The sequence below is a fragment of the Salmo salar genome, chromosome ssa10 (assembly GCF_905237065.1).
Source record: "Salmo salar chromosome ssa10, Ssal_v3.1, whole genome shotgun sequence".
Taxonomy (NCBI): Eukaryota; Metazoa; Chordata; class Actinopteri; order Salmoniformes; family Salmonidae; genus Salmo; species Salmo salar.
The window spans coordinates 37085117-37109345 of record NC_059451.1 but is presented as its reverse complement, the minus strand read 5'-3'; the positions used below and the strand labels follow the sequence as shown (position 1 = coordinate 37109345).

At 43.2% G+C, this 24229-nt stretch overlaps 2 protein-coding genes across 9 annotated transcripts in view; one reads left to right on the top strand and one right to left on the bottom strand.

Annotated features, from left to right (window-relative positions):
* The window catches only part of LOC106560333 (KICSTOR complex protein SZT2), a 186744-nt gene extending 168785 nt beyond the window's left edge, over positions 1 to 17959 (bottom strand). For 7 of the 8 annotated variants that reach the window (XM_014123144.2, XM_014123146.2, XM_014123150.2 and 4 more), the window contains exons 1-7: positions 17754 to 17958; positions 16902 to 17027; positions 12054 to 12227; positions 5188 to 5358; positions 4436 to 4615; positions 700 to 865; positions 373 to 479 (exon numbers count right to left, since the gene is read on the bottom strand). In XM_014123144.2, the coding sequence (XP_013978619.2) occupies positions 373 to 479; positions 700 to 865; positions 4436 to 4615; positions 5188 to 5358; positions 12054 to 12227; positions 16902 to 17027; positions 17754 to 17777 (948 nt within the window). In that variant the 5' untranslated portion in view covers positions 17778 to 17958. Of the gene's footprint in view, positions 1 to 372; positions 480 to 699; positions 866 to 4435; positions 4616 to 5187; positions 5359 to 12053; positions 12228 to 16901; positions 17028 to 17753 lie in introns of all 8 variants that reach the window. The other variant, XM_014123152.2, reaches the window with a different exon arrangement.
* Positions 17960 to 17962: 3 nt separating this feature from the next.
* On the top strand, positions 17963 to 22471 carry LOC106560335 (mediator of RNA polymerase II transcription subunit 8). Its single transcript, XM_014123153.2, has 7 exons — positions 17963 to 18254; positions 18445 to 18566; positions 19068 to 19212; positions 19397 to 19537; positions 20023 to 20110; positions 20281 to 20517; positions 20750 to 22471. Exons 1-7 carry the CDS (start codon positions 18171 to 18173, stop codon positions 20815 to 20817), a joined length of 885 nt encoding a protein of 294 aa, XP_013978628.1. The 5' UTR covers positions 17963 to 18170; the 3' UTR covers positions 20818 to 22471.
* The last annotated feature ends 1758 nt before the right edge of the window (positions 22472 to 24229 follow it).

Here is a 24229-nt window from a genome sequence, read left to right as displayed (position 1 = left end):
CATTGTATATAGTCTTATTTCTGTCTACTGTATCATTGATTGTATGTTGTTTTACTCCATGTGTAACTCTGTGTTTTTGTATGTTGTCGAACTGCTTTGCTTTATCTTGGCCAGGTCGCAATTGTAAATGAGAACTTGTTCTCAACTTGCCTACCTGGTTAAATAAAGGTGAAATAAAATAAATAAATAAAAAACAGAGCATGGACTCAGTTTGGATTCCAGGCTCGTTGTCTGCCTCAGTTGAGAAGATACAATAATCCACAATAACCCACAGTAGACAGCAGCTCTAATGGTGTGTCCGTATGTTGTAATGTACACTGAATATACACAGCAGTTTGACCCACTGGGCTATGTTGTGGTATGTTTCAGTACCTGAATGAAGGAGCAGGTGATGGTTCCACTCCTGAGCTGGTTCAGAAGGGTCTCACACACAGCCACGTCAGGCACACTGGTCACCCCATCTGTAATTATGATTACACCTGGAGAAGTTTGATTGAGAGTTAGGTTTAATGGGTTACAACAAAACAGGATCAGCTCAGGTTAAGGCAGGTAAAACTGACTGAAACAAATGGCATTCTTCCCTAGGGAGCAGTGGTAAAAAGCTAGGCTTTCAAAGACAAATAGGCACAGTGTGGAAAACCAACCTTGATTGTTCGATTGAACAGAGAAATGCAGTAAGTATGGACGGTCTAAACCAACCTGCAATGGAGTTGGGGGGCAACAGCTGTAGAGCTAGGATGCCCTGTCGCACCATGCTGACCAGCCCTACGTCTGCAGTCACCATGGAAACGCCATGTTTCCTCACAGGCACCTCCTCCATGATCATGTCACTGCCGAACCCAGGGCACGGGATTGGCCCATCAAACTATGAGAGAGCAAATGAATGATCAACTGAGATCAACCTGAAAATGGAAGGTTATCCAGGTGGCTCTGAGATACCAGAACACATTGAGAAAAAAAAAGAAAAAAAAAGTGTCAAACAACATAGCAGCACAGCAGACAGAGTAAACAGCCAAGTAGCCTACTATCTATGGTGGTGAAACGGACAGCACTCTCCAAGGTGCTGATTAATTCAAAGCATTTTCCCCCACATACTTGAGTATAGCTGCAGGGCTTAAACAAGTCTGAATTTCTTATAGCCTAATTTTCTAGACATCAATGTACAGCAACGTTTTTAGACATCACTGCAGAACACCCGCCATATACACACATAGTCAGCTGTGGGGCTTACCAGACATCATGTAGCAGTAGAACAAATATCACAATATCGGAAGATAACTTCAAATCAAATAAATCAATATAGGCTACAGCAGAACACACATGAGAATATGTAGGCCTCCTGCCTATGTGATAATATGATGCACATATTCACATTAACCTCCCACAATGACTATCCCCGTATCAAGTCCACTTAACTCCTGACAGTCAATTTCTTGCTCAAAGCTATGAGCGGGCCTGTGGCTGTGATGTTTAGCCTCCTAAGGAGGTTGGGAAGATAACACTCAAAATGCGCCTTGATTCGTGCATGTTCAAAAACCTTTTTTCTGATGGCTCTTCGTTTTTTTTCTTTTTTACAACTGAGGCAGAGGATGTAACTGTACATTCCACCCACTCTTTTGCTAGTTTAATCAGTGTGGCAGGATAGGATGATTACACAGAAGGATCACCACACTTTTACATGATGGTGGGGCAGGAGAAATAACGAGGAGCCAACTTAATTTAACAGTACCTCTTGCGGCATTATTTATTCATTGTTTCACTGTTCGCACTATAAAAATTTTAAGAAAAGCAAACAGGGCCTCACGAGTGGCGCAGCAATCTAAGGCACTGCATCGCAGTGCTTGAGGCGTCACTACAGACCCGGGTTTGATCCCAGGCTGTGTTGCAGCTGGCAGCGACCGAGAGACCCATGAAGCGACGCACAATTGGGCCAGAGTTGTCCGGGTAAGGTTTAGCTGGCCGGGATACCCTTGTCCCATCGGACTCTAGCGACTCCTTGTGGCGGGCCAGGCACATGCACGCTGACTTCGGGCGCCAGTTGTACAGTGTTTTCTCTGACACATTGGTGCGGCTGGCTTCCGGGTTAGGCGAGCAGTGTCAAGAAGCAGTGCGGCTTGGCAGGGTCGTGTTTTGACCTTCACCTCTCACGAAGTCCATATGGGAGTTGCAGCGATGAGACAAGACTAACTACCAATTGGATATCATGAAATTGGGGAGAAAAATGGGTAAAACGTAAAAAATTAAATATATGTATTTGCAAACAGTGAAATAATTTATAAATAATGCCGCGAGAGGTACCGGATCCGAGAAAGAAGGTGTCTGAATGAACAAAGTCAACTCAGAGGGGCCCCGGATGTGGTTCTAGCAGGATCCGGCTCAAATGAAGCACTGCTTAATACCCCATAACGACAAAGTCAAAACATATTTTTAGGAATGTTTGCAAATTTATTGAAAATTAAATTCAGAAATATCTCATTAACACAGGTATTCACACCCGAGTCAATACTTTGTAGAAGCACCTTTGGCAGTGATTACAGCTGTGAGTCTTTCTGGGTAAGTCTCTAACCTGGATTGTGCAATATTTGCTCATTATTCTTTTTTTTTTTTTATTCTTCAACCGCTGTCAAATTAGTTGTTGATCATTGCTAGACAACCATTTCAAGGTTTTGCCATAGATGTAAGTCAAAACTGAAAGTCGGCATCTTGGTAAGCAACTCCAGTGTAGATTTGGCCTTGTGTTTTAGATTATTGTCCTGCTGAAAGGTGAATTCATCTCCCAGTGTCTGATGGAAAGCAAATTGAACCAGGTTTTCCTCTAGGATTTTCCCTTTGCTTTAGCATACCTGTTAAAGCAGCCAGCTGATTCTAGCCATCCCTTCTGGTTAGTTCTAGTCGGGCAGCTTAGTCTCCCATTTAGAAGACCCCCACTTTTGTTAGTGTCTTATTGGTCAAGGTCACGCCAAATACTTAACACCGCATTTCGTTCAGCCTATCAGTGGCCTTGATTCCCGGGACTTCAGTTTCAGTTAGTCTATGACCCCAGCACGCTGTGTGGTCAGAAAACATGCTTTCCCCATCCTGATGAGCACCTCCCCAGTTTCCCTCCTGCTGAACTTTTTCTCCTGCGGACTTAATCCCTGTATGTCTGATGTTTAATTGTGCGTGCATCTAAAACGACCACATAGTTAAATGTCAGTTCTCACTGGACATGATTCTCAGTTATCTGAACCATGAGTGGTCAGATGTGTGTGTGATGTATGTGGACATCTTCTTCCATTAAACTCCCCTTAAACTGGACATCTGCCTAATCCTTGTTCTGACCTGACATTCTGTAGTGGTTACTATCAGTCTTAAGCCAGCACCTAAGGTTTCTTATTACATTCATGGTCTTTCAATTCTCTACCCCTATTTTTCAAGACCCATAACATGATGCAGCCACCACTATGCTTGAAAATATGGAGAGTGGTACTCAGTAATGTGTTGTATTGGATTTGCCCCAATAATAACACTTTGTATTTCAGGACAAAAAGTGAATTGCTTTGCCACATTTTTTGCAATATTACTTTACTGCATTGTTGCAAACATGATGCATGTTTTGGAATATTTGTATTCTGTACAGGCTTCCTTCTTTTCACTCTGTCAATCAGGTTAGTATTGTGGAGTAATTACAATGTTGTTGATCCATCCTCAGTTTTCTCCTGTCACAGCCATTCAATTCTGTGACCGTTTTAAAGTCACCATTGGCCTCATTGTGAAATCCCTGAGCGGTTTCCTTCCTCTCCGGCAAATGAGTTAGGAAGGACGCCTGTATCTTGGTAGTGACTGGGTTTATTGATACATCATCCAAAGTGTAATTAATAACTTGACCATGGTTAATGTCTGCTTTTTTTTGACCCATCTACCAATAGGTGCTCTTCTTTGCAAGGCATTAGAAAGCCTCCCTGGTCTTTGTGATTGAAATTCACTGCTCGACTGAGGGATCTTATAGATACTTGTATGTGTGGGGTACAGAGATGAGGTAGTCATTAAAAAAATCCTGTTGAACACTATTATTGCACACAGAGTCCATGCAACTTATGTGATTTTTTAAGCACATTTTTACTCCCGATTTAGGTTCTGATTTTGCCATAACAATACTTATTAACTGAAGACATTTCAGCTTTTCATTTTTTATTAATTAGTATACATTTCTGAAAACATAATTCCACTTTTACATTATGGAGTATTGTGTGTAGGCCAGTGACAAAACATCTCAATTTAATCGATGTTAAATTCAGGCTGTAACAACAAAATGTGGAATAAGTCAAGGGGTGTGAATACTTTCTGAAGGCACTGTTTGGTTCTGGTCAAGTGAAAAAAGATTGATAGAGGACCTAAAAGTTGTCACTAGTTCAAGTGGTGGTCACAGTACTGTAATAAGCATGCATTCCCTTGCCTGGTCAGGCTGCTGAAGGTGGTCGTGCTGCTGCAAAAGGTCATGCTGCTGTTGAAGATGACCGTGATGATGTTGTAGGACCTCTGCTATGCTGTTCTCCACTGACCGAAGCTGCTGATAGATCTGGTGTAGGAAACTGTCCAGGTCTGTACGATCCAGCTGACAACCCTGCACCAGCACCTACACAGCAGAGCAGACACAACAGTCTCATGAGATTAGAGGCACATATAACTAAAATGTACAGTACAGTTTCCTTTCCCTTAAAGGGACAATCTGCAGTTGCTACATACATTTTTGGACTTATAAATTAAAGATATGCACCCATTGATTCTTGAAGAATATAACTTATACATGCCTCATGAGCATAGTTCAACTGTCATACCCCATCAAAACCCAGAAAGGATCATGTAAACAAACACTATATAGCCTTAAAACACGGATGGTCGGTCCTTGCACCCATAGCGCCATCTATGCATTTGAGAGTGGTTGCATTTCTCCAGCCACACCCCTCAGTATTTTTACAGAAACATGGAGAACGCTTTGTTATTGTTTCAACTGCTCGGTGAGTGTCCAACCATCAATGTGGTGGCATTGTCTACTGCACATGAAGAAGGCGGCCAAAGTCTTTCCATCATTCAATCAACAAGAATGGTCTAAGAAAGATCCACTACATACGATAAGAAGCTTGACAAAGAAGATTAACTAAACAATAAACACATTAATATTGATATGAACACTATTATTATGATCACCTGGTGTGTATTGAGCCCAATGATGGAGGAATAAGCCAGGATAGTGATGTAGATTTCCGGCTGAAATAACAGATCTGTGCCTGGAACTTTGAAGGGTCGGACCAGTCCAGCTAAGCATCGTGACAAGGCATGGAACACCTCGTCAAATATAATCTCCCCTGTGCTGTCATCCTGTGAACAAAGGGAAAACATTTACACTACTGTTCAAAAGTTAGCGGTCACTTAAATGTCCTTGTTTTTGAAAGAAAAGCTAATTTTTTGTCCATTAAAATAAAATAAAATTGATCAGAAATATAGGGTAAACATTGTTAATGTTGTAAATTACTATTGTAGCAGCTGGAAACGGCTGATTTTTAATGGAATACCTACATAGGAAGAATACAGAGGGCCATTATCAGCCAACAGCACTCCTGTGTTCCAATGGCACATTGTGTTAGCTAATCCAAGTTTATCATTTTAAAAGGCTAATTGATCATTAGAAAACCCTTTTGCAATTCTGTTAGCACAGCTGAAAACTGTTGTTCTGATTAAAGAAGCAATAAAACTGGCCTTCTTTAGACTAGTTGAGTATCTGGAGCATCAGCATTTGTGGGTTCGATTACACGCTTACTCGTCAGTCTAATCTTGTTCTGAGAAATAAAGTTATTGCATGCAATAAATAGCCAAGAAACTAAAGATCTCGTATATGCTTGTGCTTTAGTTCCGACCATGCAGTAATATCTAACAAGTAATCTAACAATTTCACAACAGCTACCTTATACACACACACACACACACACACGTGTAAAGGAATGAATAAGAATATGTACATAAAAATATATGAATGAGTGATGGCCGAACGGCATAGGCAAGATGCAGTAGATGGTATAGAGTACAGTATATACATATGAGATGAGTAATGTAGGGTATGTAAACATTATATAAAGTGGCATTGTTTAAAGTGGCTAGTGATACAATTATGACATACATTTTCCATTATTAAAGTGGCTAGAGTTGAGTCAGTATGTTGGCAGCGGCCCCTCAATGTTAGTGATGGCTGTTTAACAGTCTGATGTCCTTGAGATAGAAGCTGTTTTTTGGTCCCAGCTTTGATGCACCTGCACTGACCTCGCCTTCTGGATGATAGCGGGGTGAACAGGCAGTGGCTCGGGTGGTTGTTGTCCTTGATGATCTTTTTGGCCTTCCTGTGACTCGGGTGGTGTAGGTGTCCTGGAGGGCAGGTAGTTTGCCCCCGGTGATGCGTTGTGCAGACCTCACTACCCTCTGGAGAGCCTTGCGGTTGTGGGCGGAACAGTTGCCGTACCAGGCGGTGATACAGCCCGACAGGATGCTCTCGATTGTGCATCTAAAAGTTTGTGAGTGTTTTTGGTGACAAGCTGAATTTCTTCAGCCTCCTGAGGTTGAAGAGGCGATGCAGCGCCTTCTTCACCACGCTGTCTGTGTGGGTGGACCATTTCAGTTTGTCCGTGATGTGTACGCCGAGGAACTTAAAAACTTTCCACCTTCTCCACTACTGTCCCGTCGATGTGGATAGGGGGCTGCTCCCTCTGCTGTTTCCTAAAGTCCACGATCATCTCCTTTGTTTTGGTGACATTGAGTGTGAGGTTATTTTCCTGACACCACACTCCGAGGCCCTCACCTCCTCCCTGTAGGCCGTCTCGTCGTTGTTGGTAATGAAGCCTGCCACTGTAGTGTCGTCTGCAAACTTGATGATTGAGTTGGAGGCGTGCATGGCCACACAGTCATGGGTGAACAGGCAGTACAGGAGAGGGCTGAGAACGCACCCTTGTGGGGCCCCAGTGTTGAGGATCAGCGGGCTGGAGATGTTGTTACCAACCCTCACCATCTGGCGGCGGCCCGTCAGGAAGTCCAGGACCCAGTTGCACAGGGTGGGGGTCGAGACCCAGGGTCTCGAGCTTAATGATGAGTTGAGGGTACTATGGTGTTAAATGCTGAGCTGTAGACGATGAACAGCATTCTTACATAGGTATTCCTCTTGTCCAGATGGGTTAGGGCAGTGTGCAGCGTGATTGTGTCGTCTGTGGACCTATTGGGGCGGTAAGCAAAATGGAGTGGGTTTAGGGTGTCAGGTAGGGTGGAGGTGATATGGTCTTAGACTAGTCTCTCAAAGCACTTCATGATGACAGAAGTGAGTGCTACGGGGCGGTAGTCATTTAGCTCAGTTACCTTAGCTTTCTTGGGAACAGGAACAATGGTTGGCCCTCTTGAAGCATGTGGGAACAGCAGACTGGGATAAGGATTGATTGAATATGTCCGTAAACACACCAGCCAGCTGGTCTGAGCATGCTCTGAGGACGCGGCTGGGATGCCGTCTGGGCCTGCAGCCTTGCGAGAATTAACGCGTTTAAATGTTTTAATCACGTTGGCTGCAGTGAAGGAGAGCACGCAGGTTTTGGTAGCGGGCCGTGTCAGTGGCACTGTATTGTCCTCAAAGCGAGCAAAGAAGTTGCTTAGTTTGTCTGGGAGCAAGACATCGTGGTCCGCGACGGGGCTGGTTTTTCTTTTGTAGTCCATGATTGACTGTAGACCCTGCCACATACCTCTTGTGTCTGAGCTGTTGAATTGCGACTCTACTTTGTCTCTATACTGACGCTTAGCTTGTTTGATTGCCTTACGGAGGGAATAGCTACACTGTTTGTATTCGGTCATGTTTCCGGTCACCTTGCCCTGATTAAAAGCGGTGGTTTGCGCTTTCAGTTTTGCGCGAATGCTGCCATCAATCCACGGTTTCTGGTTGGGGAATGTTTTAATATACGCTGTGGGTACAACATCACCGATGCACTTGCTAATAAACTCACTCACCGAATCAGCGTTATTCATCAATGTTGTCCGACGCTATGAGGAACATATCCCAGTCCACGTGATCGAAGCAATCTTGAAGCATGGAACAGACCTGAGCACGGGTGCTTCTCGTTTTAGTTTCTGTCTATAGGCTGGGAGCAACAAAATGGAGTCGTGGTCAGCTTTTCCGAAAGTTAGAATAACAATGATCCAGGGTTTTGCCAGCCCGGGTCGCGCAATAAATATGCTGATAAAATTTAGGGAGTTTTGTTTTGAGATTAGTTTTATTAAAATCCCCAGCTACAATAAATGCAGCCTCAGGATATGTGGTTTCCAGTTTACATAGAGTCAAATGAAGTTCCTTCAGGGCGGTCGATGTGTCTGCTTGAGAGGGGGGGGAATATTCACAACTGTGATTATGATCGAAGAGAATTCTCTTGGTAGATAATGCAGTTGGCATTTGATTGTAAGGAATTCTAGGTCAGGTGAACAAAAGGACTTGAGTTCCTGTATGTTGTTATGATCACGCGACGTCTCGTTAATCATAAGGCATACACCCCCGCCCTTCTTACCAGAGAGATGCTTGTTTCTGTCGGCGCGATGTGTGAAGAAAGCAGGTGGCTGTACCGACTTCGATAGCGTGTCTCGAGTGAGCCATGTTTCCGTGAAACAAAGAACGTTACAATAGCTGATGTCTCTCTGGAAGGCAACCCTTGCTCGGATTTCGTCTACCTTGTTGTCAAGAGACTGGACATTGGCGAGTAGTATGCTCGGGAGTGGTGCGTGATGTGCCCGTCTACAGAGCCTGACTAGAAGACTGCTCCGTCTGCCCCTTCTGCGGAGCCGTTGTTTTGGGTCGCCGGCTGGGATCCGATCCATTGTCCTGGGTGGTGGACCAAACAGAGGATCTGCTTCGGGAAAGTCGTATTCCTGGTCGTAATGTTGGGGAATTGACGTTGCTCTTATATCCAATAGTTCCTCCCGACTGTATGAAATAAAACCTAAGATTTCCTGGGGTAACCATGTAAGAAATAACACCAAAAAAAAAAAAAATACTGCATAGTTTCCTAGGAACGCGAAGCGAGGCGGCCATCTCTGTCGGCGCCGGAAGATAACCAGAATAGAAAGAGGAGTGGGAGGCCCCGGTGCACACTGCTCAAAAAAATAAAGGGAACACTTAAACAACACAATGTAACTCCAAGTCAATCACACGTCTGTGAAATCAAACTGTCCACTTAGGAAGCAACACTGATTGACAATACATTTCACATGCTGTTGTGCAAATGGAATAGACAACAGGTGGAAATTATAGGCAATAAGCAAGTCACCCCCAATAAAGGAGTGGTTCAGCAGGTGGTGACCACAGACCACTTCTCAGTTCCTATGCTTCCTGGCTGATGTTTTGGTCACTTTTGAATGCTGGCGGTGCTTTCACTCTAGTGGTAGCATGAGACGGAGTCTACAACCCACACAAGTGGCTCAGGTAGTGCAGCTCATGCAGGATGGCACATCAATGCGAGCTGTGGCAAGAAGGTTTGCTGTGTCTGTCAGCGTAGTGTCCAGAGCATGGAGGCGCTACCAGGAGACAGGCCAGTACATCAGGAGACGTGGAGGAGGCCGTAGGAGGGCAACAACCCAGCAGCAGGACTGCTACCTCCGCCTTTCTGCAAGGAGGAGCAGGAGGAGCACTGCCAGAGCCCTGCAAAATGACCTCCAGCAGGCCACAAATGTGCATGTGTCTGCTCAAACGGTCAGAAACAGACTCCATGAGGGTGGTATGAGGGCCCGATGTCCACAGGTGGGGGTTGTGGTTACAGCCCAACACCGTGCAGGACGTTTGGCATTTGCCAGAGAACACCAAGGTTGGCAAATTCGCCACTGGCGCCCTGTGCTCTTCACAGATTTTCATCTGGTTCACACTGAGCAGGTTCACACTGAGCACATGTGACAGACGTGACAGAGTCTTGAGACGCCGTGGAGAACGTTCTGCTGCCTGCAACATCCTCCAGCATGACTGGTTTGGCGGTGGGTCAGTCATGGGGTGGGCTGGCATTTCTTCGGGGGGCCGCACAGCCCTCCATGTGCTCGCCAGAGGTAGCCTGACTGCCATTAGGTACCGAGATGAGATCCTCAGACCCCTTGTGAGACCATATGCTGGTGCGGTTGGCCCTGGGTTCCTCCTAATGCAAGACAATGCTAGACCTCATGTGGCTGGAGTGTGTCAGCAGTTCCTGCAAGAGGAAGGCATTGATGCTATGGACTGGCCCGCCCATTCCCCAAACCTGAATCCAATTGAGCACATCTGGGACACCATGTCTCGCTCCATCCACCAATGCCACGTTGCACCACAGACTGTCCAGGAGTTGGCAGATGCTTTAGTCCAGGTCTGGGAGGAGATCCCTCAGGAGACCATCCGCCACCTCATCAGGAGCATGCCCAGACTTTGTAGGGAGGTCATACAGGCACGTGGAGGCCACACACACTACTGAGCCTCATTTTGACTTGTTTTAAGGACATTACATCAAAGTTGGATCAGCCTGTAGTGTGGTTTTCCACTTTAATTTTGAGTGCGACTCCAAATCCAGACCTCCATGGGTTGATAAATTGGATTTCCATTGATTATTTTTGTGTGATTTTGTTGTCAGCACATTCAACTATGTAAAGAAAAAAGTATTTAATAAGATTATTTCTTTCATTCAGATCTAGGATGTGTTGTTTAAGTGTTCCCTTTATTTTTTTGAGCAGTGTAGTACCCGCAAAACACCAGTCTCAACATCAACAGTGAAGATGCAACTCCGGGATGCTGACCTTCTAGGCAGAATTGCAAAGAAAAAGCCATATATCAGACTGGTCAATAAAAATACAAGATTAAGATGGGGAAAAGAACACAGACACTAGACAGAGGAACTCTGCCTAGAAGGCCAGCATCCCGGAGTCGCCTCTTGCTCAGTTGTGCACCTGGGCCTCCCACTCCTCTTTCTTTTCTGGTTAGAGCCAGTTTGCGCTGTTCTGTGAAGGGAGTAGTACACAGTGTTGTACGAGATCTTCAGTTTCTTGGCAATTTCTCGCATGGAACAGCCTTCATTTCTCAGAACAAGAATAGACTGACGAGTTTCAGAAGAAAGTTCTTTGTTTCTGCCCATTTTGAGCCTGTAATCGAACCCACAAATGCAGATGCTCCAGATACTTAACTAGTCTAAAAAAAATGGCCAGTTATATTGCTTCTTTAATCAGAAGAACAGTTTTTAGCTGTGCTAACAGAATTGCAAAATTGTTTTCTAATGCTCAATTAGCCTTTTAAAATGATAAACTTGGATTAGCTAACACAACGTGCCATTGGAACACAAGAGGGATGGTTGCTGAAAATGGGCCTCTGTACGCCTACGTAGATATTCCATTAAAAATCTGCCATTTCCAGCTACAATAGTCATTTACAACGTCTACACTGTATTTCTGACCAAATGGATGTTATTTTAAAAATGGACAACAAAAAAAAATGTGCTTTTCTTTAAAAAACAATAGTAGTGCACATGGAATTACTATAAGGGAAGAAGCCCCAGTTTAACTGGAACACTCATGAGCACACTCAATATGTACACCGGTCTACCCATCACTGAACATTGGGGATGTCTTTTCTAGTAATTTGATTTCTATGGGCAAAACTAACCTGATGTAGTTAACACATCAAACAACAGATCAGGAGGAAGAACAATTAGTAGCTTGATATGGTCTGCTCTTGACAATCTAGCAAAATAGCAGTGTTATGAAAGTGATATGCAGCCATGATTGTCACAAGGGATTGTAAACTTCCATTGTTGTTAGCCTAATTATTGCCCCAAAAAAAGTATCCACACAATAAAAGTATTTCTTCATAGATTGTTAAATACTTATAAAGCACACATAATTTGGATCTGGTGCTACATTTATATTTTACATTCTGGTCATTTAGCAGACGCTCTTATCCAGAGATACTTACAGTTAGGGCAATGATCTGGTGGTCATACTGTTTAGCCAGGTATATTGTGTAGTGCTAGATATCTTTGTGAAGAAGCCACTTTACTTACCACAATGCCAGTGGAGGGGCTGAGGTCCAGCTCGATGATGAAGCGGTACCTGCGGGATAGGAAGGTGACCCGGGTGGAGGGTACCAGCAGGTAGGGCAGGGTGGAGGGGGAGAAGTCTGGCTGCCATCCCTTGGGCAGGATGCTGAGCAGGTCCAGCTCATTCTCAGAGTTCAGCTACACGGGAGGTGGAACCACAACAATCATCAATAACCCTATGGAAATATGGTCATTTAACAGATGCTACGTTTTATCCAAAGCAACTTAAAAAATTGTCAGCATTGACAGTGATACAAATTCAGTATGTTGGTCTTATTACGGTAACAGTGAGGATTTCCTGTGCTTGGACAACTTGTTCCAGCCGTTGATAAATCATTGATAATAATCTGCCATTTTTTTTCATGTCATTACATTAAGATATAAGGGGGAAAATAGGGGGGATATAAGGGGGGAACATTCAATAAAATTCACGAGTTCATTTAAAGCCTTTTTAACAAAGAGATGTGCTGTTCAATCTGATAATTAATCTCAATGGTTGTACAGCCATCTCAAATAAATCTGAAGGACCTCGGTGTTAGTCTGCTTAGATCTCTCTTCTTGACAAACATACTGTATATCATCTTCGTAAAAATCTCTAACTTTTTGTCAAAAAATTATGCAGAAAAGCTCATCCATGCTTTTGTCACTTCTAGATTAGACTACTGCAATGCTCTACTCTCCTGCTACCCAGATAAAGCAGTAAATACATTTCAGCTAGTGCTAAATACAGCTGCTAGAATCTTGACTAGAACCAAAAAGTTTGATCATATTACTTCAGTGCTAGCCTCTCTACACTGGCTTCATGTTAAGGCTAGGGCTGCTTCAAGGTTTACTGCTATCCTAGATGGACTTGCTCCTACCCATCTCTCCAATTTGGTCCTGCCATACATACAGTGCATTCTTAAAGTATTCAGACCCCTTGACTTTTTCCACTTTGATGTTACAGCCGTATTCTAAAATGCATGAAATAGTTTTTTCCCCTCATCAATCTACACACAATAGCCCATAATGACAAAGAAATCCGGATTTTTCGAAATGATTGTAAAAGTATTACAAATAAAAAAAAATGAAATATCACAAATACAAAAGTATTCAGACCCTTTATTCAGTACTTTGTTGAAGCACCTTTGGCAGTGATTACAGCCTTGAGTGTTATTGGGTATGACGCTACAAGCTTGACACACCTGTATTTGGGGAGTTTCTCCCATTCTTCTCTGCAGATCCTCTCCTCTTCACCGTAGGGTTGGTACCAGGTTTCCTCCAGACATGACGCTTGGCATTCAGGCCAAAGAGTTCAATCTTTTTTCTCATGGTCTGAGAGTCCTTCAGATACCTTTTGGCAAACTCCAAGTCAGCTGTCATGTGCCTTTTACTGAGGGGTGGCTTCCATCTGGCCACTCTACCATAAAAGCCTGATTGGTGGATTTGCTGCAGAGATTGTTGTCCTTCTGGAAGGTTCTCCCATCTCCACAGAGGAACTCTAGAGCTCTGTCAGAGTGACCTTCGCGTACTTGGTCACCTCCCTGACCAAGGCCCTTCTCCCCCGATTGCTCAGTTTGGCCAGCCAGCCAGCCAGCTCAAGAGTTTTGGTGGCTTCAAACTTAAGAATGATTGAGGACTGTGTTCTTGCGGACCTTAAATCCTGCAAAAATGTTTTGGTACCCTTCCCCAGATCTGTCCATCAACAATCCTCTCTCGGAGCTCCAAGGACAATTCCTTCGACCTCACGGCTTAGTTTTTGCTCTGACATGCACTGTCAACTGTGGGACCTTATATAGATTCGTGTGTGCCTTTCCAAATCAGGTCCAATCAATTGAATTTACCACAGGTGGACTCCAATCAAGTAGTAGAAACATCAAGGGTGATCAATGGAAAAAGGATTCACCTGAGCTGTTTTGAGTCTCATAGCAAAGGGTCTGAATACTTATCTAAATAAGGTACAGTGAGGGAAAAAAGTATTTGATCCCCTGCTGATTTTGTACGTTTGTCCACTGACAAAGAAATTATCAGTCTATCATTTTAAATGGCAGGTTTATTTGAACAGTGAGAGACAGAATAACAACAAAAAAATCCTGAAAAACACATGTTAAAAATGTTAGAAATTGATTTGCATTTATAACATGAATGAAATGAAATAGTCTATGTGCCGGGAGTCTGGGGTCAATCTGTCCTATCTGGTGAAATTCTCCTGTCTTGTCTGGTATCTGTGTGATCTCAAGTATGCTCCCTCGCATTCTCCCATCTCTCTCTTGCTCTCTCCCCTCGTGGAGGACCAGAGCCCTAGGACCATGCCTCAGGACTACATGGCCTGACGACTCCTGGCTGTCACCGTCCCTGATCCAGTTTCTGCTGTTCTGCCTGCGGCTATGGAACCCTGACCTGTTCACCGGACATGCTAACTTGTCCCGGACCTGCTGTTTCGACACTCTCTCCCTCCACCGCATCTGCCGTCTAAACCTCCAAATGCTTGGCTATGAAAAGCCAACTGACATTTACTCCTGAGGTGCTGACCTGTTGCACCCTCTACAACCATTTTGATCATTATTTGACCCTGCTGGTCATCAATGAACATCTTAAAAAACAAATCTGGCATTAATGGCCACGTACTCTTTTGTCCACCCGGCACAGCCAGAAGAGGACTGGCCACTCCTCAGGAAGAAACCTAGAGAGGAACCAGGCCCTAAGTTCCTACCTTTCTAAGGAGTTTTTCCTTGCTCTTTGGGGTTTTAGGCTGGGTTTCTATATAAGCATCTGCTGATGTAAAATGGGCTTTTAAATACATTTGATTGATTGACTCTTCCATAATTATGCATTATACTTTTTGGATGCCCATTTGGTGTCGAGCTGTTTAATTATGCCATATTTTCACACATCATCTGATCCAGGAAGGAATTTTCTGAATGACTGTCAAGTGAAGAACAGCTGTTGTGATAGCTCAAGCGATGCAACAGCCCAAGTGCTGTAAAACAATGTTGGTGAGGAATGTCTAGAATATTTTGGTGTCTCATTTTTTATGACGGTGAAGACAGTTGTGCCTGGATCCAGGTTGGATCTAATATCCCTAGCGAATTGATGTTCATGGGTTGGTTGCTTGATTTACAGCAGGGTCTCGTAAGATTTAACAGAGAAAGCATCAAGGTAATGAGTTCACGTTTTCATATGTTTTTTAGCCTCAGATTGGACAGAGTTTACTCTACACAATTGTGTAGGATACACTATTGTGCAACACCCAACACTATTCCTATTAATTATTCTGGATATAATGACAACAAGTTACATAGCCTAGTGGATTTATTCACAATATTATCTGGTAATGAAATAACATGACATATACATTTTGGTTTTTATGTTACACCCAGGGGTGAAAGTAGATTGAATTTCTTCCCGGTACAACACTTTTTATGGGCCTAATCATGGAATGACATAAATAATCCCTATTCAATAGGACCTAGTCGTAAAGATTTGTCATTTCATTTTTTTAAATGTATTACCTTTTATTGTGGCATAAACACTACCAGTCATGACGTTTTCATCTGATTGTCAAACAATCACTTCAAAGGCCTCCTTTACTAGGCTACCCATGCACATTCATCCACTCACAACATATTTCCTACATCCAAACAGTGGTGAATAGAAAGCGACATCTTTCACAGAATTTATGCCTCCACTGCTGTCCGCGCACGTCTCATTGTCGACCACTCATCTCTGCCTTGGCAAAATGTCAGTGTTCTCGTCGAACCACCACATTTTGTCGTGTAGGTTATACCACCTGTTTTCAAGTCCATTCGCAAATTCATCATGCCTCTGGCATGCGGTAATGATAAATAGTGGTGCAATAGCCTATAGATTTGACATTTTGTTTTCATTTTTGTGATTAGGCTCATGTTTTACCAGTACGGCGTACCCCCACTATTTATTTTGCAGGGACGCTGTAATGGACCGTACCACCTTACTTTCACCCCTGGTTACACCTGCAATTTTAAACAATACAAGGGGCTTGAAGTAGGCTTCTTGAAATTGAATCCTGAGCTCAGAAATTCAAGTACTGGAATAGGCTTACAATGAAAATCAGACATTTACTCAATTTGGTGCTTGAGAAGTCGTAATTATTGTAGCCAATTTATAAGTTCTCCTGCTCACTTTTAGTTATCTGTGATTTCATTATTTATCCGTTTTTGTGAGAGATGTGGCCACTTTTGTTTGTTTCCCACCGCTACTCTGTTGCGGTAAAACCACATGCGGTTTTACCGCATTTGATTTATTCAAGTCACACATATCCTGCATGGCTACCACAGCATTCTGAAGCGATTCGCCATCCCATCTGGTTTGTGCTTAGTGGGACGATCATTTCTTTTTCAACAGGAAAATGACCCAACACACCTCCAGGCTGTGTAAGGGCTATTTTACCAAGGAGAGTGATGGAGTGCTGCATCAGATGACCTGGCCTCCACAATCACCCTACCTCAACCCAATTGAGATGGTTTGGGATGAGTTGGACCGCAGAGTGAAGAAAAAGCAGCCAAGTGCTCAGCATATGTGGGAACAATTTAAGACTGTTGGAAAAGCATTCCAGGTGAAGCTGGCTGAGAGAATGCCAAGAGTTTGCAAAGCTGTCATTGAGGCAAAGTGTGGCTACTTTGAAGAATCTCATAAAATATATTTTGATTTGTTTAACACTTTTTGGTTACTACATGATTTCTGGGCTGGTCGCAGATCTGTTTACGCTGTTTTGCCAACACTTATAGTCGTTATCATTAGAGCGACAGCACAAAAGTCTAGCTACATCTCCTCCAGTAGAGCTAGTTAACCCACCAGTTCAGACTTTGGGACCGGCCAGATGACCTGATTGAGCTTGCCCAGAAACCAGGCCAGACGTACGTTGCGTGAGATACGGTACTCCTCCTTCATCAGCAGGTACACCTGGTCTGCCTCCTCCACCTGAAAAAGAACAAGACAAAGAATAAGAATTAGAACATTTGGTGTTGTCTCGTGAACAAAATGACAGAGCCCTTTGAGAAGAGTCAGGATGTTGTCCTGGACCCTGCTTCTGCCAACATATTGATTAACTTTGACATCCTCATGAACTAAAATAATCAATTATCTGGTCTGCAAGGGAAGGACTCTGTGTCCTTTGTTCAGTAATGTGGTTTAATAGCCTACATATTAGCAAGATACTTGACTTGTCACAACACGGCTTAATCACATTAAACTACATTAAATTAATTTGCATATTCTGTGTGAAGTCTTCCTGACAGTATCATATGCCATAAGGTGGGTGACAAAGCTAAATGAGCAGCAATCTGATCCCAATTCGACTCATGTGACGCAAGACACTGGCAAAACAACCGGTCTATAGCTTTATATGGCCTGTCAAGCTAATGCATAAGATACGTTTGATATGGCTACCTAGTTGTTGTAATTGTCCCTTGTATTTGACAGCAAATACACGGCACATCTTTGGTATGCTCACTTCTAGCGGACTAAACTCCACTTCCTTCACCATGGAGTGGAGTTAATCTGCTAGGTCAGTTCAGGCGTGAGCGCTTTGCAACACCCCTAGCTCAAGTTACTGTGCTGACTGTTTGAAATTAATTGGAGAAGTTATTTTGTTTAACAAGCTAGTGGCAACTCAGAGTTACAAAAACATGAACCTCAGTAAATTACCTCATTGTCCTGTTTGTCTGCCATGCCTTGTATGGCATAACTAACGTTAGCGGATTCTATGAAAGTCCGTGGGTATCTGCAGGCCCCGGCTGACGTATAATGACTTTCCACTTCGTTTTCATACACGACTGCAGGCTAGTCGTTGTTGTATTTTGTTTATTTAGTTATAAACCACACGTGACCTGGATGCTTCCGTCTTCGTCTCTCCACCGGAGTACAACAGCTAAGCCTTCAACGGTTTTGTAGTTCTACTTTTGATTCCAATATGCCAGCTTTCTGAAAAATAGTGCAGATAAGTGGTATAAAATATTTTATTGAGAATTTCACGGCATAACGACTCAAAGTAACACACGGTTATCTCGCTAATTAGAAAGGTTTGGAACTTAAAACATAAAGCAAAATGATTCTGAGCGGAGCATGCCCACTGTTGCACTCATTATTTACTTCCGGTATATATTTATTTCGCTAGCCGGCAGATTTGCTACCCTAATAAAAATGCAGGTAAGGTGGCTTTTCTACAAAATGTTAAATTCTGAACCAGTAAATTGTCTTAAATGAAGTACAGTTCCTCATACCGCATGACATGCTTATTTGTATTCAGCTAACGTTGCCCCAAGTTACTGCTAGCTACTTACTAAGACCTAAATGTTAAAGCGTTATTAATCAAATCTGTCTTTTTGTTTCTGTCAAGCAACGGGAAGAAAAATTGCTGGACGCATCCGTGGAATCGCTTATTTCCCGCGTAGCTCATCTAAAAAACGCTCTTCACAGTTTCATCTACAAGTTGGAAAACGAGTATGAACGACTGACATGGTAAGTGACTAACTTAGCTGTTCTAGCTATTAAAAATATCGTCTAGTCAGACAATTAGCTGCTTTGTTCCCAGATGGCTGACAGCCTCACATTAGCTGGTTACAATCTGCTACCTAGCAAGTGACGAACTAAACACTAACATTAGTTAGCTAACTTTAGTTCGTATGTTTGCCTGGTTTCTTCCTAGGTTCCTTCCATTCTAGGGAGTTTTCCTAACCTCCGTGCTTCTACATCTGCATTGTTTGCTGTTTGGGGATTTAGACTAGGTTTCTGTATAGCACTTTGTGACATCGGCTGATGTAAAAAGGGCTTTATAAATAAATTGCATATGATACGTTTGGAGTAAGCTAGCTAGGTCCCAGTGTTGCTTTTGGATGGCATTGCTGAAAGCAATTGCGAGACTTGGTTACCTATTTGGATAAATTAATATAATTGTATGAAAATAAATGTACTCTAATAGTTAATTCATGAAGTTGTTGTCTCTCTATACTTGGACAATAGGCCCTCTGTGTTGGACAACTTTGCCCTCTTGTCCGGTCAGTTGAACACCATCAATAAACTGTTGAGGAATGAGAAGACGCCATCTTTCCGCCAGCAGATCATCATCCCCCTGCTGTTGTCTCCAGACAGGGATGAAGAACTAGCTGTGAGTATCTTTTCTGTGGATGAGGATTAGCATGGTTAAACCAGACTGAATGCTGTACTCAGGCAGTGAAACAATGGTGAGAAATGCATTGAGTCTGGTTTAACCAGGCTAGAGGAGGATAGTTTTTCAGACACACATACCCTACTCTTTGCTTACCGCCGTACACACTGCCCCCACTCTCCAGAAACTGACAGAGCAACGCGTGCCTGTGTTCAGCCATGAGATTGTGCCGGATCACCTGCGCACCAAGCCTGATCCAGAGGTGGAGGAGCAGGAGAAACAACTGAGTGCAGAAGCTGCCCGGATAGGACCTGAGGTGGCACAGGTAAACCGACTTGGTCTTCATCTAATCATACCGCAGTTTGAGAGGAAAGCAGCTCCCTGGTTCACATAAGGAAACCTGTATCATTTTCATACTACTGAGTGAAATTATACATCCACCCATTGCTGAAAAGGATAATAAAATATTGAAGCCACTTCAAGCCAGCGTGACGGACGTCACTGTGCTTGCTTAGCAGGTGAGCTTCCTCCCTTTCTCGGCACACTGGCCGTACAACGGCTCATACAGGGTCATCTGCCTCTCAAGCACCCGTAACTGTTTGAACGTTTGTGCATACATTTCAAGCTGTGGAGTGAGGTTACGGTACTATAACAGTTTGTTCCATATGCCCTAATGAACACAACCTCATGTTGTGTGGTGGGAAGACACAATTCCAAGTAAAATGGTGCTTGTCATGTAGTCTATCTATCCAACAACTCAAGTTGGAAGCAATGTGTAACAAAGTAATGCCTTGTTTTTTCTCCCAACAGAAACAAATCCAGACACTGAACAAGCTCTGTTCAAATCTACTGGAGAAACTGAACAATCCTCGCGATGACAGGGATGCAGACAGTGCAGGTACACTGATTGAACCAAGATTCCCTTTTTACCTGAGAACATTTACAGATAAGCTAACGTAAGAACTGTTATGGAGTTTATTGATGCTTATGTACTCAAGATGTACAGACGGTCTAACCTAAAATTCATGTTATGGAGTTTATACTTATGCACTCTACTCTCTGTTTTAGCTATACGGCAGAACAAACCATCTTTCAACCCTGCTGACACCAATGCACTGGTGGCAGCGGTGGGATTTGGGAAGGGGCTTTCGAAGTGCAGGCCCCCTGGTCCTGTGGCCCCTGGACACACAGGACAAGGGCCCATGATGAGCGGAGGTCCCACCTTACAGCAGGTCACCATCGGTGGGGGTTCAGGCCAGCAGCAAGGCATGGGGCCTGGTGCTCCTCAGCAGCAAGGACAGCCAGGTATGAAGATCCTGAATGTCATATAGACCTGAGTCTTGCTTTGCTACACTTAAGTGTTTTATTCACTTTAAGGCCATAACTCAAGGTTCTATAGACCTGAATAATAAGGGCAGTTGGTTTCTCAGACAGATTATTCCTAGTCCTGGACCAAAAATTACTTTAAATGTACCAGGCCATTCAGGTATTGAGAAAAAGACTGCTCTGTAACTGATTTGTTTATTTTATTTTTCAGGGAAAATGCCATGCAACATCAAGACTAACATCAAGGCTGCCTCCTCAATGCATCCTTACAACCGATAAGATCCTCTCTCTATCCCATACTGATAGAAAGCCTTTAGGAAGCCTACAGAGTGAGCCATGTAAAGCAATGCAAGTATTCATATGATATATGCTATGTTATCTTTTGATTAAATGCATCATTTTGAGAAGAAAGTATCATACTGTGAAAGTGCAGAAATTTGTCAGATGTGCTTCCATTTGTGAACACTAGATAACACTGTCTTTCCATTTATATTCAAGGGACAAGACAGTTTGAGAACTTGGTCATTGTTGCAGAAAATTTAAATAAGATTTTATATTAATATTGAATAAAGGGCATATTAGAGCTATTATTTTAAGATTTCTTTATCCATATATGTTAATTTGTCACACACAGAATATCTGCTGGTTAAGAGCATTGGGCCAGTAACGGAAAGGTCACTGGTTCGAATCCCCGAGCCAGCTAGGTGAAAATCTCATTGTGCCCTTGAGCAAGGCACTTAGCCCTAACAGCTCATGTAAGTCGCTCTGAATAAGTGTCTGCTCAATAACAAAAATGTAAACAAGTCTGCATTGTGTTATGTCTTTCAGAAATGTATAATACAATTGTGGGGTTTAGTGTCAGTCAGAAAAGGAATATATTTGAAACCTACTTCAACTGCTTCACCATGTCTCTCCAGTTGTGTACCCTAGTACTGCCCCCTATCCCTTCACCATGTTCTCTCCAGTCATCTGAACCCTAGCACTGCCTCCTATCCCTTCACCATGTTGTCTCTCCAGTCATCTGAACCCTAGCACTGCCTCCTATCCCTTCACCATGTTGTCTCTCCAGTCATCTGAACCCTAGCACTGCCTCCTATCCCTTCACCATGTTGTCTCTCCAGTCATCTGAACCCTAGCACTGCCTCCTATCCCTTCACCATGTTGTCTCTCCAGTCATCTGAACCCTAGCACTGCCTCCTATCCCTTCACCATGTTGTCTCTCCAGTCATCTGAACCCTAGCACTGCCTCCTATCCCTTCACCATGTTGTCTCTCCAGTCATCTGAACCCTAGCACTGCCTCCTATCCCTTCACCATGTTGTCTCTCCAGTCTTGTGATCCCTAGCACTGCCTCTTACAGTAGCCCTTCACCATTCCAGCCATTATGAATAATGTAGGCCTGGTGAGAGTAATGCGGCTGGACATTGCACTGCCTGGCCTGATAATGTCAAAGTCGTTAAGGGAGGAAATGAGAAAGTTCATGCTGACGTGTTGGGGGCCTCTGTGCTCTGCCCCACCGTGGTCTGTCCACTCCGATCCCTATCCCACCTCCCGCTGGGCGGCCGGCACCACAGCACAGGGACAATGACCGCTGTGGCTGTCACACGATACGACACAGGTCGCTGGGTGACCTACATACACAATGTCCTCTGCCGGCCTGACGTCTCGCTGTGTCAGCCTCAATGCCCTGGTAAGAAAGGAGAGTCTGCTGAGACAGCTAGAAGATGCACAGGGTCAGACTTTCTATAGATGTCTTATAAACAATGGACTATAGGCAGATGGACATTGTCCCGCCTGTGTCCAGTTGGCCTAACTCTAAGAGAGACTCCTGAACAGGCTGTTACTGCCTTGTTTTGACCCTATTGCAGCTCCCTCTATGTGAAAGAAATTTAGGGCTACAACTCTTTATACAATAAAAAAAAGTGTTTCCCGGAGATGTGAGTCTCTTGTCAAATTACATATTTTATACTTTCCCTTTTTTTGTTTGTCCCAGTAGAGCTTGAAAAGCGGGGCGATAATGAAGTGGGTCTGAGGGTTTGGCTGACCTCTACCCACATTCAATTAGCACTTACTGGAGGATAATATGTGTAAAGATGAATTCTCCTGTTAAATATTTCAGTAATAATGTGTACGGAACATTTGTCACAAGATTAATTGCATGGTGCAGCAGAAGTGCCTTCGTGTGGAAAATAAGCCATGAAATGGTCATGTGGTGAATTTAGAGAGAGGGTGCATTGTTCTTATCATTCTCCTATTGATTGTTTTTTAATTCATAATTTGCTCGTGTTTCCTCAATCTGATTCGGATTCATCCTCCGATAATTGATTCTTATCTTTAATGATATGGTGGAATCTGCAATTTCCATTTAAGAGAAAGTGTTTAATATTTTCTAGGATACAATGAGCTTCAGGATGTCATTGAATGCCACCTAACATAAACCCATTATCTCTAGGTAGTGGCATGTAGGCTAGCGGTTAATAGTGTTGAAGCAGTAACCAAAAGATCACTGGATCGAATCCCCGATCCGTTGTGCCCTTGAGCAAGACAGTTCATCCTAATTGCTCCTGTAAAACGCTCTGGATACGAGCGTCTACTAAATGACTAATATGTAAATGTATGTGGCGTAGCTGGTGTGTCAATCAGGCCATCTTCCTTTGGATTAGTCTTCATATACATGGTGTTGAATTTTGAACTGACCATGAGGGGTCAGCACTGTTTCACAGCTGAGTCTTTTGTGACAATATTCCACAATCTACAGCAAATCTTTCAGTCTTTAGGATACAAGTTCATGGTCCAACCATACTCTGTGACTGTGATATTTTAGAGATTTTGTTGCCTTTTCTCTGACAATTATCATCATACTTACATATGTTACATGATAATTACAAATTTCTTCTCCCTGAGATTTGAGGATGAATACTTAACGTGACAGCTTCCTCCATATCCATGATCCTCTCTGAAAATCCCAGATTCCCCCGAAAACACCTCTGTAGATACAAAAGCCATTTTTGTGAATGTATGTAGCTAGCCCAGCAAGATAGTCTCGCAATGCTCACTTGGTTCTGGCTTTGTCTGCGAGGTGATTGCAATGCCAGTATGTCTTTGATCATCTAGACAGGAGAATGTTTAGCATTTCTCAGTTCAGTTTGGATTTATGTTCCAGAGAAGATTGATGGTTTTTCTTATGGGTTGGCTTTGAATTTTGGCTTTAAATTTTCTCTTGAAATAATTTCTTTGGGCACAGTTTGAGGGAAATATAGACTCTACATTCTTTGAAGAAGAGGATAAGGTCCATATCTGGCTCATTACGAAAGGTTTAGGCTAGCATTATAAAGCAACATTATAGCCTACAGTAAAACATCAAACTCCCACACCAGAAAACGGGCCAAAAGTATAATGTTTAAGTCACATGAAAGACCATGATGACACACTGATCTGTGAAATCTGATTTAAAACGCTTACGAACATGTCTCCTTTATGAACCTTTGAGTACCAGAGGAATCAGAAGAATTTATTAGATATGTGGGAGGAAAAGGAAAGGAAAGGAAAGACGTAGGCATTCCTTCGAACAACAATTAGTGCCTTTGCCAAACTGAACAGTTTCCAAATATGAAAACTGTAGACCTAAACCAATTTGAATATATAAACACTTAGACCAGATTTTAATCAATTTCAGTCCAGTTACAGTTGAA